At 43.5% G+C, this 18,938-nt stretch overlaps 1 protein-coding gene across 6 annotated transcripts in view; it reads left to right on the top strand.

Annotated features, from left to right (window-relative positions):
* Positions 1–18,938, top strand: part of MPRIP (myosin phosphatase Rho interacting protein) — a 1,106,800-nt gene that overhangs the window by 593,116 nt on the left and 494,746 nt on the right. For 3 of the 6 annotated variants that reach the window (XM_069645740.1, XM_069645741.1, XM_069645739.1), the window contains exon 7: positions 4,823–5,327. In XM_069645740.1, the coding sequence (XP_069501841.1) occupies positions 4,823–5,327 (505 nt within the window). The remainder of the gene's footprint in view (positions 1–4,822; positions 5,328–18,938) is intronic. The other 3 variants (XM_069645742.1, XM_069645744.1, XM_069645743.1) reach the window with 2 other exon arrangements.

Below are 18,938 nucleotides of genomic sequence, written 5' to 3'. Positions count from 1 at the left end.
TCTACAAAAGAAGCTCTGGAAGTGACGACTTCTTTCCTTGGGTTAGTGGGACCAACTAACCCCCGTAACAAACTCCACTGGACCCTCTTCCCTGATTGGCTGTACTTCTTCACTGCTGCAAGAACCGAGTTCCAGGGGTCAATAAATCTGTAGTCGAGTGCAATGTCTGAAATCGGGCCAGAAGCTCGAAGTCTCCTAACGACCCTCCAGAAGCAGTATGACCAGAGCTTGAGTCCCCTCACCAGAGTGCAGGACCCAAGGAGTGTGAAGGAAGCCCAACCGGTATCCAAGATCCGTGTGGTGCTGTTTACCGAGTGCTGAAACCACGAAGTGCCGCTGATCCAAAAGGAGCCCATAGCTGCCAACGACCTCCAAACTGCTGCTGCAGGAGCCCTCCAGACGTCCTCCCTCTTGTCCCCACGACTAAGGCTCCGGAACCCAGTGTCTGCACCGCTGCAACAGGACAAAATCCAGCTGGACCACTCTTCTTCAAACCAGAGGTACTGTTTAGATTTGGGGTACTTACCTCAGTGTCTTGTTGAGCTGTGCTTTTCTCAGTTGAGACTTGAATTGGCTTACCTTAGAGTTGATTCTACCTCTACATTTCACAGGCTTAACAGCTTGTGACCCTACAATTGATTTCTACAAAACTCTCTAACTTTGTGCAAGACTTTAATTATCTAAGAAGTGCCTCGGCTCCATAGACTGTGCTCCAGTTGACTTTGGCTGTCCTGGTTCCCTGCAGACTCTTCTAGTCCATTGACTTTGATATTTGTGTCCCTCATAGGTGGAAACTTATTTTAGACTGTTATTGCTGGGAAAGGCTTATCTAGACGTCATTGGAAGATTTAAATATACTCACGTACCCTGAGAACCAGTTTAACCTTCCTCTAACCTTTCCTTTCTGCAACCTCAGAATCTGCAAAGTACAACTAGTGACATATAAATGCCTTTACTGTCCTTTCAATGAAGTCACCTCTGGGTGTGGAAGTGTGTAAAAAGCATATCCAAAGAGTATCCACTAACTTGTGCTGATTCTGGAAAAGTATTTTAAAGCATATTTGATTGTTACTTATCTTGCCCTTTTTAAAGAAGGCTTATTTAAAAATTGATGTTAAATAACTATTTATAACTGGAAACCTTGAGTGTAAGTGTTACTTGGCTACTTGTATTTGCAAATGTCATTGCTACAGCTCTACAGCTCACATTTACCCCTCTTGAGATAGGCCTGGCTGCTCATTCACACTACCAACTTGTGTAGTACAGACCTATATCAAAAGGTGGGTTACCTAATACCAAGCAGATAAGTGTTGTGTAGTCTCGGTGTTACTACATCAATTCTTACCAAACACTCCTCTCACTGCTGACACAAAAAAACACAGTTGTAGGCACAATTGACCGAGGGATAGGACCGGGTGAAGGGGATTGTCCTCTGGCAAGAATACAAGACATGGGGGAAGGGGATTGTCCCCCGGGACAGAAAATAGGTGAAAGAAAGTATTTTGCCAATACAGTGAATACTTTAACCATGGGACCACTTCAGTCTGACCGGACTGAAGAGGGGAGAAACCGCTCGAGATCATGTTGGTAGTCTTTTAGAGGATACCAAAAATCTACACTTGCTCAAGCTTATTGGCAACCCTATAGAGTAAGGTACAGTAACCACTTGGTGGACACGCTAGTGACTATAGTGTTATGACTGCCAGACCTCATTGTAGTTCATGCATGTCAAAATAAAGACAAGTGTTGATTAATAATGCCACACTTGTGTCCAGATGGTTCTTTTGTGCCCTCACATTCTGTAGACAACCTTGACAGCTCAGGAGAGGCTAAAATGGATCATGCTACAGCCTGTTTCTTGTGAGTAATATTACCTGCACCACCAAGTACTTTCATTGCCCTGTTTTGATGTTCCAGAGCTTCATCTGAACCTTAAGCACAAAAGAGTACTTTTTCCTTGCTTACTACCCAATTGCCTTTCCCAAACTTACTCCACAAGTCCGGGTGTTTGCTTTCAAGCTGTTTCATTTCTGCTAAGTACCATGTTATCATACGTGTCTAGTTTATTAAATAGAGGGTGGCAAAAGTACTTAACATCTTCAAGTGATGCACAGTGCAAATCCCAGTTTGCAGTTTGGACGGATCTGATAAATAAAGCCATTGTGTCCACCATATGAATGTACTGAAGAGCAACTCTGAGTGTTGGTTTTTCTTGAGATTATTTAGCCTCATGCTTCCATTTTGGCCATCACATTCAAATTTGTCAGAACTGTCACAGCGTAATTATGGACTGATTTTGTTTCTTGGGAATCATCCACTTGCAAACCTTTAAGTGACATCTTAAGTTCTGGTTCCATCCTTTCCTAGACTTCAACAAGCTCTTTGTAGAATTCATCGATGATGCATTTGAAAAGTGCAAGCCTGAGTGACGTGTGTACATCAACTGCTCTCCTTACGCACTTCCTGATACTCTCTTCGGCACAACATCTGCATCATAAAGTACAGTTAAGGTGGCCTAAATGCCTGTAACATCCAATCAAGAACCAATAGCTCAAAGCATTGCCATTATTATATGTAGCTCACATCGTCCATAATCCAGTTCTTTGACAATGCTTTTGCAGCCATAGCTAATTTTAAAACTGGTGTGTAAAGGTCAAGATCCAATGTTACTACTGTTTTTGATTCTGGGGTGACAACAGTTATTTTCTCCATCTTCTTCCTGAATGTGAGCTGTGTTTGTGTGCTTGTTGGGTTGGCATCTATGAGTGGGAGTACACAGATTCTAGTTTCTTTAGTGGGAGGATGACTTTTAATGGAATTGTAAGCGTACCAAGTTGGGACTATAGTGAGTGGTTCCAACTCTGTCTCACATTCATCAGTCTGTTTCTTCAGTGAGATTACAATGTGTGTTTATTCATTTGATTAATTTGTTATTTATAATGCCCTATACACAATGTGATTGAAAGCATAAGAAGACTTGGGGAGAGGGGCGGAACGGTCCTACTAGGCATTGTGACATTCAAATTGCGCAAGTGCAGTCGCAAGAGGTACGAGGCAGAGGGGAGGCAGGAAGGGCAGGTCATGGCGGGTAGGCCTGTGGGCTAAGCGACTGCCAGGGGAGGCCAGGTGGACAGAGCCAGAGGAATGCATAGAGTGCTAAGTGCGAGGTAGGGTCTGGAAGGGCTTAGGGGGTGCAGCCACAACCAGGCAAGTGCAGAGGGACTTTCTTTGTTGACATAAGATACACTAAGCAATGTCTGTTATCTGTTATATTTTTTTTGGCTCATGCTGGAAGTTCTGCTTTTAAATGCATTTCGATATCTGGAGGTATCGACCTTTTAAAAAAATTGTTTTTACTTGAAGATAGAATCAAATTTAATGCTACAACTGCTCTAAAATAGGTTTAGCATTTCTTGCCAATTACCAGAACCTGTAACAAAATAGAAGGAAAGAAATGTTAGAAATCATGAAACACGAACTGTGAACATAAACTTCTAAACAATAAGAGATATCAAATTATTTTAAGGACCTTCTTCATTCATTTCTTATCGTGAACAAAAAAATATTAGATAGGATCACTCTCAAAGGAGTTCTAAATCAAATTCTGATTCTTAAATTGTAGCAGGGGCCATCTTGGATTAATGACCTCACTCAGGCCCACTGCCACAAATTCTGACAAAACACCTATTAATACATGAAATATGCTTCATTTGCAATGCACCCCCGGTATTCATAACTTCACTTCATTCAAAATCCCACGTAATTACATATGCGCCTCAACTAGAAGTAACGTTTCCTGGGCTTCCAGACATAAGGCGAGAATTCAATTCTCTGTATGAGGTACAGGGCTAATAGTTGCCCTTTGTCGTGTGTTGCTTGGATCATAGCCCTTGGTAGCACTGTGGCTGGCATAGATTGCATCCCTGAAATGTGAATAATGAAGGATTGTTTACATTTAGAAATGAAGGATTAATGAAGTGATTCAAATGTCACCATAAAGAATGTTTTCATTCCGACTTTGAGAGTCCATAGACAGACCTTTTTCCTATGGGTTTTCTGGGAAGTGTGTGCTGGGATTGCTAAATCCTTTGGTCACATGGTGTTTACCCCCACACTTGCATACTTTGAAACACACTGCATCTCACACATGCACCCATACGCACAAACCTTTAGCCTCACACCCTCACAAATAACTACATAGTCTGTAGCGGTGGACAATTATGTGTAGTTATGCTGTATGAACGTTTTCTGCACCAAGCAAGCAGTAGAAGGCTCTTTAAGTTGATAAATTGCATGATTCCCCACAACGTCAGCTTTTTCAAAAGATAAATTTCAGATCAAATATTTTTAACTTTGACCTTAAGTTTTAACTTCTTATTGCTTTGCACACGTCTTTTGAATTCCTTGTTCTCCAAGCATTTAGGCAGGAGGAGAACCTCTTTTATTTCAGAAAATGAGCCCAATTCGTTTTCACAATATTTTTGATGGGGCTTATAGGTTTGTGATGGCTGCCTGTAAATACCTTCCATCGTTGTAGTTAAGAATTATCTTTCAATGAGCTGTGTGTTACCAGTGTAGGCAGGCAAAAGCATGAACAGTGTTTATAGTCAAACGGTAATAGTCATCCCAAGAAGCGCTGATCGACAATAATGCCCTAATAATCATTGGGACCAAAGGAGCCTGCCATTTTGTAGCGGTAAGGTCTTTTTTGAAGTCTTAATAGTGAGGGAATATTTGTATTGTACTATTTCAGTGATTCTCACTACTCTCTGCAGAAACAAGCATGACATTCTTTGTGATTAATTCTGTCTATCTCTCTTAGAAGAGCGCACCGTGAATGATGATCGACCAGACTGTGGCCGGAAGGCTCGTGTTGAGAGTGGCTATTTTTCTCTGGAGAAGACGAAGCCTGAGGTGAAGCCAGAAGATCAGCAGTCACAGTCGTCAACCTCCCCGTCTAGCCCCAGCACACCAAGCAACAGGTACAGTTACTCTGAACCACTCTCCCCGGAATACAGCGACCCATTTCCTCCCCCAGGTAAGCAGTTCTACAGACGACCCACCATCAGCTCTTCCCTGAGCTCATTGGACTCTGAGCTCAGCAGCACCACTCAGACGAGCACAGATGGGAGAGAGGCAGAAAGACCTGTCCGTGCCATATCTTTCAGAGCCGCCAGGCAATATGCCACGCTGGCTGACATCCCCAGAGCAAGAAGGATCAGTAACCGTGAAGCCTTCCAGATGGAAAGGAAGCGATTGGAGCAGAAGACCCGGGCACGCAGTCCTGGAAGGGAGGAGGTGGAACGTCTATTTGGACAGCAAAGGAGGTAAGAAACAGTCCAACCTAAATTATATATTAAACCTTTCTTACTTCCCCAACTGAAGTTTGTTGTGCAGACTCTTTTGCAGGCATTTGTAAAATGTTTCTACACCAAGATTTGCAGGTGCCACCTTGTGTTAAGTGGTTGGAGGGGATGGTTCTTGAAGCATGATTGGCTGAAATGATTGATCTGTTCTTTTTGAAAAAATAATTTTCAATAGGAATCAATGTTTGTGGAGTTATGCTAATAATTTGACATTTCTAAATCAATGTTTGCAACTTCACATAACGGCTTCAAAACTTTGAAGAAGATTGCAATGAAATTGCCGTTTTTGTTCCAGTCATAGCATCTGTTTTGGGACAGCCTCATTAAGCTAGGCCAGTCCAACAAAGTTATGTTAGTGTTCTAAAGCCCAATTGTTGCATAGTCATGTTCCGATATCCCCCATGAGTTCCCATCATCTGCTGGGACAAAGTACCCAGCTGTTGTAGGGACCTAATTCTGTTGCTAGGCGTCCAAACACCCTGCTGTATTTCTAAGAGTGGAACACCTGCTTCTCACACCTATTTGACCTCATCTGGTCAACCTTTGGCTACTGCTTTGATAAAGTAATTGTTGAATATGCTAATTTCTAAGCCCTCTGGCTGGGTTCGATATTCTTCCAGGTGTCCAGGATGGTGTCACCTTAGGGAGGGGATGCATCCCAATTAGAGGGTAATCAGTGTTGTTTGGAACTTCTTTACCCTGTCGAACTACCAACCAGCAGCACCTTCTTGTACGCTGGTGTAGGCCATGGGGAAAATGCCACAAGTTAAGGGCTTGCGTTACACATAGGGGTAGCCTGCAGTTCACAAATATCCTAATAGGACCAACTCAAACTTAATCCTTCCACGATCATTAAATCGAGTACCATTAGATTGGGTAATGACAGCTAGTAATAATATGAGAAAAACCTCTAGACTGCATGTGATTCCTGCCCAACCTTAAAAATCACAGCTTGTAAATGGACGGTCCCCTGGTGCAGACTACATGCTGGGTTTTACAGTTGGGACACAATGTAAAGTGTATAAACGGAAAACGGAGCCACCGCAAGCTGGAGAAGCAATCTAATCGCAGGGTGGGAATACTGGTGCTTTTCGGGCAGAGGTGCTTTGTCGAAAACAGACATACATTGAAAACAATACCATAATTTGATGGCACAACAATGAAGTCTGAAGGAACTGCAAAGACACCCAAAGTGTACAGGAAAGAGTAAAAAAAAATAAAAAAGCAATTAAGTCCACGAGAGGACATAACTGCATACAGTAAATGAAACATTTAGAAAAATAATTGTGCACGAGCCGTTAAGATAGAAAGACTATAACAAGGCACACAACCTGATGGCTGCTTGGAAGTTACCTGATTGGCAAGTGGTGATGCTAATAGCATTCATACACTCTCCAGCGTGCCAGATCGGCCCAGGCACCCTCATTTCAAGCCCTTGCTAGTCTGGCCCCGGGCCGATCACACCCTATCCGGCCATCCGGATCCAGTATGAATGCTTAATTACACTTCTTAGAAGCAGGAGAAAACCAGTATTATGTGTGGTATAAATACTTGCTATAATGATGATGTAATTGTGCTAGCTTGAATATGCCTCACGGTACTAGATTCATGATAAACATGACTATCTGTATTAGTGTTCTCTTGACGTTTGTACTTGAGTACCATTAGAGTATTGAAATCACACAAGCTTTGCTGGGTGTATCATACGTCAATCTAGCATGTCCCCTCTTCTATGTGCTCGCTTGTTTGGTCAGGATATGCTTGCTCACTTGGCACACACTTCCTCATGAGCACACGCTTCCTCGTCAGCACCTGCCCGCTCTCTGTGCTCCCTTGCTCAGGACTTGTGCCATCTGTGCACGACCTTGGTCATACTATTCAATTAAAACAGTCTTGTGTGTTCTCAACTTTTTTCATGCACAGCAATGCTACCAAGCGGCATTTTTCTAGTTCTTGCTTACTACCACAAATTTCCAAGGTGCTCGCCGAATTCCTACTTTACCCTGATACGGGTGCTGCCTTTAAGATCTACTCTAATCTTGGCTTATCAACCACGCTGTCAAAACACTCAGATTTGCTAACAGCACGGTAGTTCCAAAGAACTAAAACTGTTCAGCTGCTTAATCCACCCACTAACCGCGATCAAGGTGTAAAATCCAAGGTTGAATCAGGTAGAGCCTGTCTGAGAACCCTGCAGAAAGATCCTACAGATGTAGCTCCAACTTCCTTAGAAACTGCAAGTACACCTTAGAAATAGGAGCTAGTTATTGTGTGAAAGTATGCAGGACTGCAGGATCTATTGATTGTGTGGCATGTAGAGCTATACATAAAGGAGTACACACTAACCAATTCGAAAAATACACATAATTGAGAAAAAGAATGAGGAGGACAAAGGATATATATAGAATTTGGGAAGTGGGTAAAGTGAAAAAGTGAGAAGGAGAGAGGGTGTAAAAGGGGTCAGGAGAGGGATATGGAAGCAGCTGGGAGAGTTTGGTGATGAAAGCCCCATTTTTAAGAGCGAGCAAAATTCTCAAGAGTTCCAACGAAATTAAGAGTCCGTATTATGAAGGGCAATCCGAGTTTGATCCACAACACGCATTTTCAGACACGGTGAAGTCGATCATTGGGGCAGAGGGGTCTCAAGTTGATTGATAGTACACACAACTCAGTGGGATTCTCTTCTTAACTCCGGTGAACCACTCGCTGTGCCTAGAAGGGCACCAGAGGGGGTAGTTATCTGGATGGTGCACAATAATTAGTAATATGTTCATCTTTCATGAACTGACACACTTTTTCACATCAGTGAATGCAGAACTCGCGCACCCTATTATAAAGTGGTTTCTCTTCACAAAATGTGGGAGCCCACAATAGACGTGTTTGGGGGGTCATCTTTCCAGTGTGAACTTCCAATTTTGAAAACATTCCCTCTTGTGAGGCTGCAGAGCGATCAATTGAGTACATTTCCTTTATTTTTTTTAACATTAGGCAAAAATGTGTTACTAAATACAAATCCTCCCAACTTACGTTAATGCTTGAAACCAGTGTTTTCCGATACCAGGCCTAACAATTGTGATAGGATACAAATGCAGCTTCTCACCATAGAAGCATTACTTTATTTCTGAAAACCCTGAAAGTGTTCCAGTTTCATATTTCGTTTTTTAAATTATTTTTTAAAAATACCTTCCCTATTATTTTTAGTGAACACTTTATGGAACTTTATCCTTCTGTCTTTTTTTTAATTATATTTATCAGTGAAAATAGCTCAGACAACAGAACGATCTGGTTGTCCTAAACAAAAACCTGTTAATAAATGGATGCATATGAAGGCCGCCAGAAACTCTGGCCCTTCGTCTTCTGAACGCTACTATATTGCCCACTGCTGAGTCCATTATGAGCTTGTACATCCCAATGCAGTGCCTACTTGTTTGGTTTGTGCTCTTAGGGGGCGCCTGTGGACAGCTAGGGAGAAATGGCATATGAGGAGGGACACAGCGCTTGTAGGTGCTGTTCGGGTTATTTAACCACCCATTGACTGCCCATAGCCATACTAATCCCTGTGGCCATCCCACCCAGTTCCTGCCCGTCCACGTCCAAAACGCACCCTGCTGGGATCTCTTTGAGCTACCTGTATCAATCCTTACCATCAACCTTAGACCTCGATGGGCCTGGCAGAGATTTTTCAAAGCAGCTTTCCGAGAGTTCATGACTTAATTGGAGCTGTAAACGTGCCACTGGTGTGAACATATTTCTTAACCAGGTCTGCCTTCAGCCACTCAATTTTTATAAGCATTATTCGTTTCTCTACAAGGATTAGGTTGACCAGGTTGATGCTATAGTGAAATTGGAAAAACAAGATCAAGAAAGCAAATAAGGGGATGGGAGAGTATGGGGGTAGTATGGAGGGTAGGGAGATGGTGCATTAAATAGGGTCTAGGTGAATACAACTGTTTTACTGCAAATCCCAAAACATCTAATTTCTCTTCGATTTTATTTTTGCACATTTCATCGAATATAAATACAGGGGGACGGGGGAGACCCCTGCATCCCTTTGGCCTTTATTAATACCACAACCCAACCCCTCTCCCCCATTTATTTATGCGAGGAAAGGTGCAAAAATTCTATCTAAAATAAGTGTTGTTTTTTTCAGTTGGCAGTAGTGGTTTGCAATGTTTTGTAATGATACCATTCGAAACAGAGTAGGTAAGCAGTACATGTGTTTCGGGAGTTGTACGATTTTGTTTCCTTTTGTTTAAACTGTGCAGTGTCATTACTTTGTTCGAGGTGCATGGCAGTCCATTAGGTGACTGACATCTGGGCGCACTATTCTGCAAGACTAAATGGTTTAACGTTTAGAACGAAAAAAAGAAGTGCAGAATCCTCATGGAAAATCAACCCCACAGTGGAGGATAAGGAAAAACCTAACCAAAATTGCCACAAGATATAAATCTGAGATCCTTCAAGCTAAAAGACACCATTAACGATAGAATCCACATAGCTAATTCAAATACCCGAGAACTCTTCATATTAAAAGAACTGGAGTCCCCTACTAAAATAAAAAAGCATAATCTATCACAGGATATCCCCTTGCCTAAATCACAGACGATCTTAACAAAACCATGTAACCGCTTCAAATTCCCCCCAGTCTCAATTCACGATGTTGAGGACAGAATAGCCTCCCTCAAACCGTCTAGATGCCAGGGGGACACCTGCCCGGCACCCATAATCAAAGAGGCAGCCAAGGAACTAGCACCATTAGTCATGACATTGGTAAACTCTTCCTTTGATGCATGCACTGTCCGGATAAATCTAAAAGATGCATGGGTCCTCCCACTTTTAAAAAAACCTAACCTTGACCCAAATATCCCAACCAATTACAGACCAATAACGACTGTTCCATTTCTCCTGAAAATACCAGACGGGGCAGCCTATCTACAGATACAAGCTTACCTTGTAACTAATAACCTTCTTGGCCTGCAACAGTCTGGTTTTAGACCTAAACACGCAACAGAATCAGCTTTAATAGACCTGAAAAACCAAATGAATGACATAAGGGATAAAGGAAAACTTGCCCTCCTCCTCCTCTTAAATCATTCAGCTACTTTTGATTTAGTGGATCAGTCTTATGCAATCTTCTAAATTCAGCTGCCCACTTCTCTGCTGAGGCCACTGCTTGGATACAATCCTTCTTGGATAATCGTACCACAAGGGTCTTCTTTCCTACCGCATCGGCTGAACCTGCACCCATCACTTGCAGAGTACCGCAGGGGTTGTGTGTCTCTCATACAATGTACAATATTTTTACCAAGCCTCTTTTCGATAACCTTGACATTCATGGTGTCTTTTACACCAATTATGCCGTTGACACCCAGATTCTCATCCCTTTCATGGGCCATCATCACACTGACTCAACCTTGCTTAACAAAATGTATCTTATTACATTGAAGCGGCTAACTGTTTCACTGCACAGACAGCCACCCGACATCTCAGATCTGCACAAGCTCACTCACTTGCTATACCTAGATTTAAACTACAGAAAGCAGGTGGGGGAGGGGGGGGGGTTAAGTTTCCCTGCCCTTGCCTCTAAACTCTGGAATACACTCCCCAACACACTTCGAACCAAACTCCTTTACCCTGCATTTAAGAACAAGGCCAAACACTGGCTCACTGAGCAGGACCTAGCCACCACTTTTGCATAAATGGTAATTTCTGTCACTCTGTAGCGCCTGCATTGTTTAGACTCTCATATGCTGACTGCCTCAGCTTCTATATGTAAATCTTGTGTACTCCTATGTAATGTTTGAAACCTATGCACTGCTGTATACCATGCACTTCCTCTATGTACCTGTACCCCCAAGAATTGTAATTGGAGTATGTTATCTGTAACCTTTGCAAGAGTTGCGCCCAGATGCCCCTGGGCAAGGTGCGCAATATAAATAAACCAAATACAAATTATCAAAGCATGGATGGACACTCATGGTCTCTGCCTTAACGATGAAAAGACAGAGCTCCTTCTCATTGACTCCACAGTAAGACTAAACAAACTAAGTAACCAATTCACAGCATTCAATATTGAGGGTAACAATATTAAAGTATCTAAGGAGGTAAAAACCTTGGGTTTTTATCTTGACTCAGTCTTAAACTTGGAAAGACAAGTCAATGCCACAGCCTCTTCCACAGCATAGTCTTGTAAGTTAATGCGTGTAAACCATTCCTCTCTACATCTAGTTGCACAACCATGGCCGGGGCATTATTTCTGTCCAAAATAAACTACTGTAAGGCCTTATATCTAGTCTCGAGTAAACACAAAGTCAACAAATTGCATATTTTGCAAAATAATGCATTAAGAACGGCGCTAAACATTCCGAGAACGCAACACATCTCAGATATCAGACGTACCACGAAATGGTTATCTGTGAAGGATAGAATTAACCTCAAATCATTAACCATCACCCATAAATACCTCGTCAACTCAGCCCTTAAATACTTAGCAGACAAATTCTCCAGAGACACATCAGAACGACCTACCACAACCCTACACTCTCATTACCTCAAGGTTCCCAGATATAAACTTGTAAAGCAGGGGGTAGCAGCTTTCCGGTACTGGCAGCCAAACTGTGGAATGCCTTGCCTGTTACCCTAAGAACCATCCTTCCACAGTTTCAGGAAAAAACCCGAAAACATGGCTTTTCTCACATGTTTAACTTTGCACTACCATTCTTCTCCTGTATATATATTTCTATTTGTAATCCTGTAATATAGATTGTCTGATGCTTATCACACCAATTTAGTGTAAATAATTGCTTGCATTTATCACATTGTAATTGTATAATGTATTGTAAATATAAACTTGTAAATGTGCCCAGATAACCACAGGTTAGGTGTGCTATATAAATAAATAAACAAACAAAAGCCAATGATGAACTGCAGCTGAGTGAACACAGTGAAACCAATTCAAACCTATTCAATCACTCATTATAAATGTATTTCTGGCCCTGTATGTTGTGTATTTATTTTAGAAGTTTCACTGCTTTTGTGTTTCGTTTTTACAGCTTTGTCATTGATAACTAAGATTCTGAATACATTGCTGTCAGAACAGCAGTTTATCTTCGGTCACTTGCTTTTAGTTTAATGTTTTTATATTCGGAAGGTTGCGCTCTTGTGGTAACTCTAAATGAAGTTGACCCAAGAGGAGTATTTAACAAAAGGAGCTGGCAGTACTAGGATATCCTTCTTTGTCTCTTCTTTCTGTTTCTTTTTCTTCCAACAGAATACAGATATTGCATTTGACAGACCACCTTAGTTCTCTCTGCTACTCATTCTTCTCTCCCTCTGCTTTCCATCCTTGATTCCTACTATATACCCCATATTGCTACCCCCACACCCTCTCCTCCTCTTCTCACATCTCTGGCTCCCACCTTGATCTTCTTTTTACTTCAGCCTTATCCACTACCACTGTCTCAGCGTCTCCTGTCTACTCTTTGGATCGTTATCTTTCGTTCTCCATTAGTCCTCCTCCCTGCCATCTTTCGTTCCCCTCCCCTCCTCCTCTGCTATAATATAGTCAGGACCAGGGCTCTTTAAATACCTTATTTTTTTTATCTCTTCTTGTTCTTCCCTTCCTCTTTTATTCTGCCTTTACCTCATTTTTGGCTCATAAAGCTGCTTCCTCTCTTTCTCAGGTCTTATCCCCCACTCTTGACTCCCTCTACCCTACCTTTCTGCCTTTTCTCCTACTCGCAAACCTCCCCAGCCATGGCTTACATCCCAGCTTTGCTCTCTGCTGCATACTTTCCGTTGCGCTGAGTGTCGCAGAGGTAAATCCTTTGGAAGAGAGACTTTGGGAGGCCAGAATCGAGAAGTGCAATATCGCTGAGGCGATAATGGGAGGAACCCTGTAATAGCTGGTGGCATAGCCGTGCTGTGCCTGGTTCTCAAGAACAAGCGCTGAGACCATAGAGAAACAGAGAAAGGCATCCTCCATTCCCAGTGCGAGAGCCAAAGAAGGCACTGAAACGGGGGGAATAAGGAAACCGAACGCTGATGGAGAGGAGATCATCAAGGATCAGTAACCTCATCTCAGTGACACCACCCTGTTGGAGCACACCCGAAGACAGTGAGGGTGCCAGGGTTGTCCAGGGAGCAGGGAGGAGAGTCGAACAAAACGTTAAAAGGGAGAGAGGTCTGTGGAGTAAAGCCACATACGGGTCAGTCCGACACACAAACAGTAATACTCTAGAGGGTTACGGTAGCCCTGTAAACCTGCGTAACGGACATTGAAGAGGCAGCCAAGGAGCTAAAAGTCAGAAGGCCAACAGGTCTAGATAGCCCTTTCGAGATGAGTGGAACCTTGCACACTATATGTGAAAGGGAACCTGGAGGGTTAATTCAACAAAGTCAAGAGGAGAAACAAAGGCAACTGGGAGTCTCCCTTTGTATACAAATAGAACTAAACGAGCATCTCAACTGGTAGAGGTGGATTAAGGGAATCATTCCTCTGTTTAAGGAACGTGAGACTTTATTTTCTTCTTCTTTTTTTAAGGAGGAACCCAGAGAACGATTGAGGCACCTTCATTTGTGGATTGGTGAAAAAAAACATTGGGATTGTGACCCCCAACTCGGGAAGAAATCCTCAGACATCAGCTTACAACTGGTATGCAGAAACATGAGCAGAGGGCTTGCTTATATTTATGTTGTTTCTTAAAGCAGTATAGCTAGTAAGTTGATTTTTTTGGATGGAGGACTGATTTTTATTTTGACTAAAGATGAGCACCCTTAGTTTATAGCAAGGGAAATCCCTCTTAGCAATAGGGGCAGCTGTTTGTTTTCTTTTAAGTCAAACACCCTTGAAGTGCTGTCCTTGAGTAAGACTCCTTCTTCTGGTTCCCCACAGAGGCTGACCTTTATCGGCTTTGTATGGGATACTCGCCTAGCCAGGGTTTTTCCCATTGACTAGTGTATCCAGGACATGATCATGACTTGTTCTACTTTTCTCAACAGCTCTGTGACCTCAACCTGTTGGTTCCTGAGGCTCCTGGGTCTTATGGTGTCTTGCGTTCAGTCTGTGCCTCACACCGGTCTGAAGAGTTAATGATTCCAGCTTTCTCCAGCATGTGTCTGGTATCAAGCACCTCAGCCTCAGTCAGTGGTGTTGCAAATGCTCCCTTATTTGACTCCCCATCTGAGGTGGTGGAACCACTGCTCCAATCTGATGAAGGGAGTGGCTTTTATGTAATGCCTTCCTTCCTTGACTGTCACAACAAACTCCTTACGGTTGGGCTGAGAAGCAACCCGGCACGATTTACAGGTGCATGATCTGTGTTGGAGCTCCAAACCATTCTCACTGCCTTGAAAGCATTCCTGCCCACTGTTCCGCATGGGAACACAACAGCAATGTTCTCCCTGAACAGGCAGGATCTCCACCTAGATGTAGTACAGGATTTTTTTAAACCAGGTGGCATTCCCCTTCGGTTGATGTTTTTTGTGACTTCCTAAAAGATCAAGTGCCTCCTGGTTTGGCAGACGAATACTCCTTAGGGGCTGGTCTGGCAGTTCCTTGGGAGGGGCTGGAACTTTGTGTTCCCTTCTCACTCCCCCCTCATACTCAAAGGTATTGAAATTCAGCGAGCAAGATATTGAAATTCAGCGAGCAAGATGTCTTTTGCCGACTGGTCCTGGAGGCCCCCTTTCGGCTAACTAGCTTCCAGTTCTTCGCCCTCAAGAATCTTTGAGAAGGAGGTTGAGGATTTGGCACCCCTCCCTTCAATCCATTAACTTGTCAGTCTGGCTCCTGGGGAAGTGGTCCCAGGGCTACTGGGGTTGTGTAATGTGAATTTAGAGGCCATATGGCCGTTCTTCATCAGTTCACGGGGGCCAAATATATAACATGTTTTTGCCACTGGTACCTCGACTGGTGGTTAAACCCTCTGTCATGTGGCCTGGAGCCAGTTCTGTCATTAATCTCGAATATGTCTCCTTCAAGTATCTTCATGGGATTTTGCCCGACATATCTTTCAGTTTGAAGCCTACAAAAATATTGTGGAGAACACTTCTACTACTAATGCAGTGGTGAAACAGCAATTCAAAAAGCTCAGGCGCCTGTTTCCCCTCTGTCGGGAATCTGCAGAATTCCTGGGACTATACAGTCATGCTCACTGCTCTAGCTCATGAACCATTTGAGCCCAGGGCCATGGTAGACATTAGTCAGGTGGCCTGTAAAACGGCCTTTGCACTGGCTGTCACCTCTGCTTCCTGGGTCAGTCAACTGCAGGCTGTTTTCGCTGCTAAGCCTTTTACTACTTTCCAAAGGTGGTGCTTTGTACAAACCCTCCTTTTTTTGGTTAAAAAAAAAAGATTTCCGATTTTCACATCAATCAAGATATTTCCATTCCGGTATTCTTCCATAATCTTTCTTCGGATGGGAAGAGGACTTCACACCTCTGTATGTTCGTCAGGCTTCAATGTTCCATCTTGACAAGACTAGGGAATCCATCCCACGGTAAGGCTCTTTGGCCTTTTTGGAAACATGTCTGGCAATCAATCGGCCTCCAAATCATCATGGCTCGGTGGATAGTGTCCTGCATCATGGAGGCTTACAGATGTCTGGGACCGCACCCACCTAAAGGGCTTGATGTTCATGCTGTTTTGGCCAGGCGCGGTCCTTGGAATATCATTGCCAGAGCCACCACTTAAACCTTGTTTTAAGATTATTGTCATCATTTCTGCTTGGAGTCCAGTTCCTGGGCTAATGCCAGGTTTGGCCAAGCTGTTCTGCAAAATGTTTTTGCAGAGGTTTTGCAACAGGTCAACCTTCCCGTCCGTGTTTGAATGCTTCATAGTTTGATCAATGAGAATGAAGTGGGCACCACTTGACAATTAGTAATGTTACTTAAACTTGGAGAGCTTCTACACATCTGGAGCACTGCAAAAAGGATCCATCTAAGGCACTAGGATGGTGCATTTTAAAGGCATTTGGTGAACCCCAAAATCCCTGAAGGTGCTCTGTGCTCACTTCGAGGTAGTGAGACCTTCAATAAAGATTAATCTTTTAACTCATGTAAGTCAAAACAATGAATCTCAAGTGTATAGTTACATGCCCTAGCTTCGACCAATATTAAATATCCCGGGCAATGCAAGTCACGCAGTGACATCATGCAAACGCGTTGACATCCTAAAATGGGTGCGGGAGACCGGCAACTATAAACAAATGTCAAAGGATGCAAAACAAACTACTTCCTGAAATCTATCTTGAATACACATTCCTAGGCTGCATGTCTTTTACATCAATGTGAAAAATAGCAATAGAATAGCTGCAAGTGCAAAAACTATAGGGAAAATATTAAATGTCTAATTTCACCAATTTATCTTAGTGAAAAAGATAGAAAAGAACATAGCAGGAATATTTAGCTGTGGCTCGTCATTTTGAAACATGCAAACACCATATCACTTAGACCAAGTTCCAGATTTTGGAAGTGGTCAGAACAAGGACGCAAAATGAGATTACGGTCCTAGCAGGATCATGCAAATGGATGAGCTACATGCTATAACGTATGTCTATAGTGTTGAGCACTTTGAGATTGGGCACAAAAATGTTTTTTGTTTTCTGTTTTGTTCCTTGCTTGACCAGTCTGGTGATGTACATTAGGGTCCATGCTAGTTTTAACTAGCCATTAGGTATTACATGTTCCATAAAATTCTCTATGTACTGTGAGCAACCAGGGGTGGTGTCTCACCTGCTAGTCCCTGGGATCGATCTTCTCTCTCTCTCTCTCTCTCTCTCTCTCTCTTTCTCTCCCCCCCCCCCTCAGCCATCATCTTTGGATCCAGACCCTGAGGGAGGATCACCGTTGGTGAGACGCGCTATTCCCCCCATTTTGTTTATGCAACCAATGCTATGTTTTAGCATGCTGAGGTCTCAACCGCCCTCTAGCCCCTTTTTACACAAACACTGGCCCGAGGAAGAGGGTGACTGAGAGTAACAACATTAACTTTCACACATCATACTGGACATGTCCCGCTAATCGGATCAGGCAAAGTCAGGCACTTTATTCAAAGTGTAAATACCTGATACCAATTAGCTCTCCTAACATGAATAAAAGGCAGTAACCAAAGGCACACTCCGAGCAAGGCAGAACACAAGTACGAGCAGGGCTTCCAGGATGAAGGCAAACCTACTGGAGCAGAGCGACGGACCAAGGTACGAGAACAGCGGGTCGAAAACCCCAAGAGCTCCCTACTGAAGGTTGTTGCCTCCGACAGGTCGCGAAAGACACATGGAGGAGGCGAGATCTCCAGTGAAGACTGCATTGTGTTTCAAGGAGGCCAGCGACCCTCCCGGGTGAAGGGCTGAGTTAGGGAGGTGAGGCCAAGCCTGTGGTACGAACCTTGACTGGTGAATTGGGAATCGCAAAACCAAGAAGAGACGCACACAGTCGGTGAGTTGGCAAGCGACCTGAAATACCGGTGTGTATTGACGTTTGAAGTAGCAACATTATATCACAAGTGAAGGCTGCATGCGTGTGAATGAATTGCGGGGAAAGGCAGACATGTGAATGAACTTTGAAGTAAAAGATAGCTGCAAAGACAGTATTACTAAATAATGGAGTGGTCCGGCGAAAGGAAGTAGCCCACTCGAATGTCTCTGTGAAAAGTAAATCGTTTGAAGCGATAAAGCATATGAACAGCAAAAGTCAAATAAACAAGTTTAACTCCTAGAGAAGGGGGAAAGTGTAACGCTCACCTGATTCTCGCAGAGGCGCCGGTCTTGACTGGGCGACTACCGTATCTTCAAAGGTGATGTGTAGCACCCGGTTGGCTCTTTGGGCTGGACCTCTGTGCACTGTATGCCTGACGTGTAGAGTAAGATGTCTGCAGATAGAAAATATGGGGTTAATGAACTGGGGTTATTGGGGTGTCCCTATCTCTTTCCTCTTCTCCTCTCCTGTAGACCCCCAAAGGTTAACGCTCTCACCTTAGGTAAGTGAATGCCGAGCTCTCCATCTGCCTCGGGGCAGGGTGCTGTAACCAGTTTCTTCACTGGATAGGTAGCGCAGGCCTCTTGACTTCAGAGGACTGCTGTCCGTCGTTTACTGCACGAACGGTAAGTTTCGAGTCATTCAAATGTCTTTAAAGTCTTTAGTAATGATGTCTCTTGTTTTGCAGGGTTCCGGCGATGGCGGATGACGGGCTGAAGTGAGTTGAAGATGGAGCCCGTGTGATGAATAGAAGCGCCTGGAAGCACGTAAGTAAGCGCTTGTTGCCTGCTTCACTATGCGCTCTGTCTTTTTATTTTGCAGGTACGAGTTCGGAGCGGCTGCAGGGTGCCGGAATACCCACTGGATTAGATGTGGAAAGGAGTAATGGCACGTGAGTATTAAAGTTCCCCAATGTCTTTAAACGCACCTTGTTTTGTCTTTCAGATGCGGGATGCAGCGCCGAAGGCCTCCGGAGCGTGCAAAGAGTTGGTAAACTTTTGTCTTTCAGATGCCGGAATGCAGTGTGAAGACCTCCGGAGCGCACGAAGAGTAGGTAAGCCTTTGCCTTTCAGATGCCGGAATGCTAACCTGTTCTTTC

Source organism: Ambystoma mexicanum, chromosome 2p (assembly GCF_040938575.1).
Source record: "Ambystoma mexicanum isolate Mex_15411 chromosome 2p, UKY_AmexF1_1, whole genome shotgun sequence".
Lineage (NCBI taxonomy): Eukaryota > Metazoa > Chordata > Amphibia > Caudata > Ambystomatidae > Ambystoma > Ambystoma mexicanum.
This window is presented reverse-complemented; position numbering and strand designations above follow the sequence as displayed.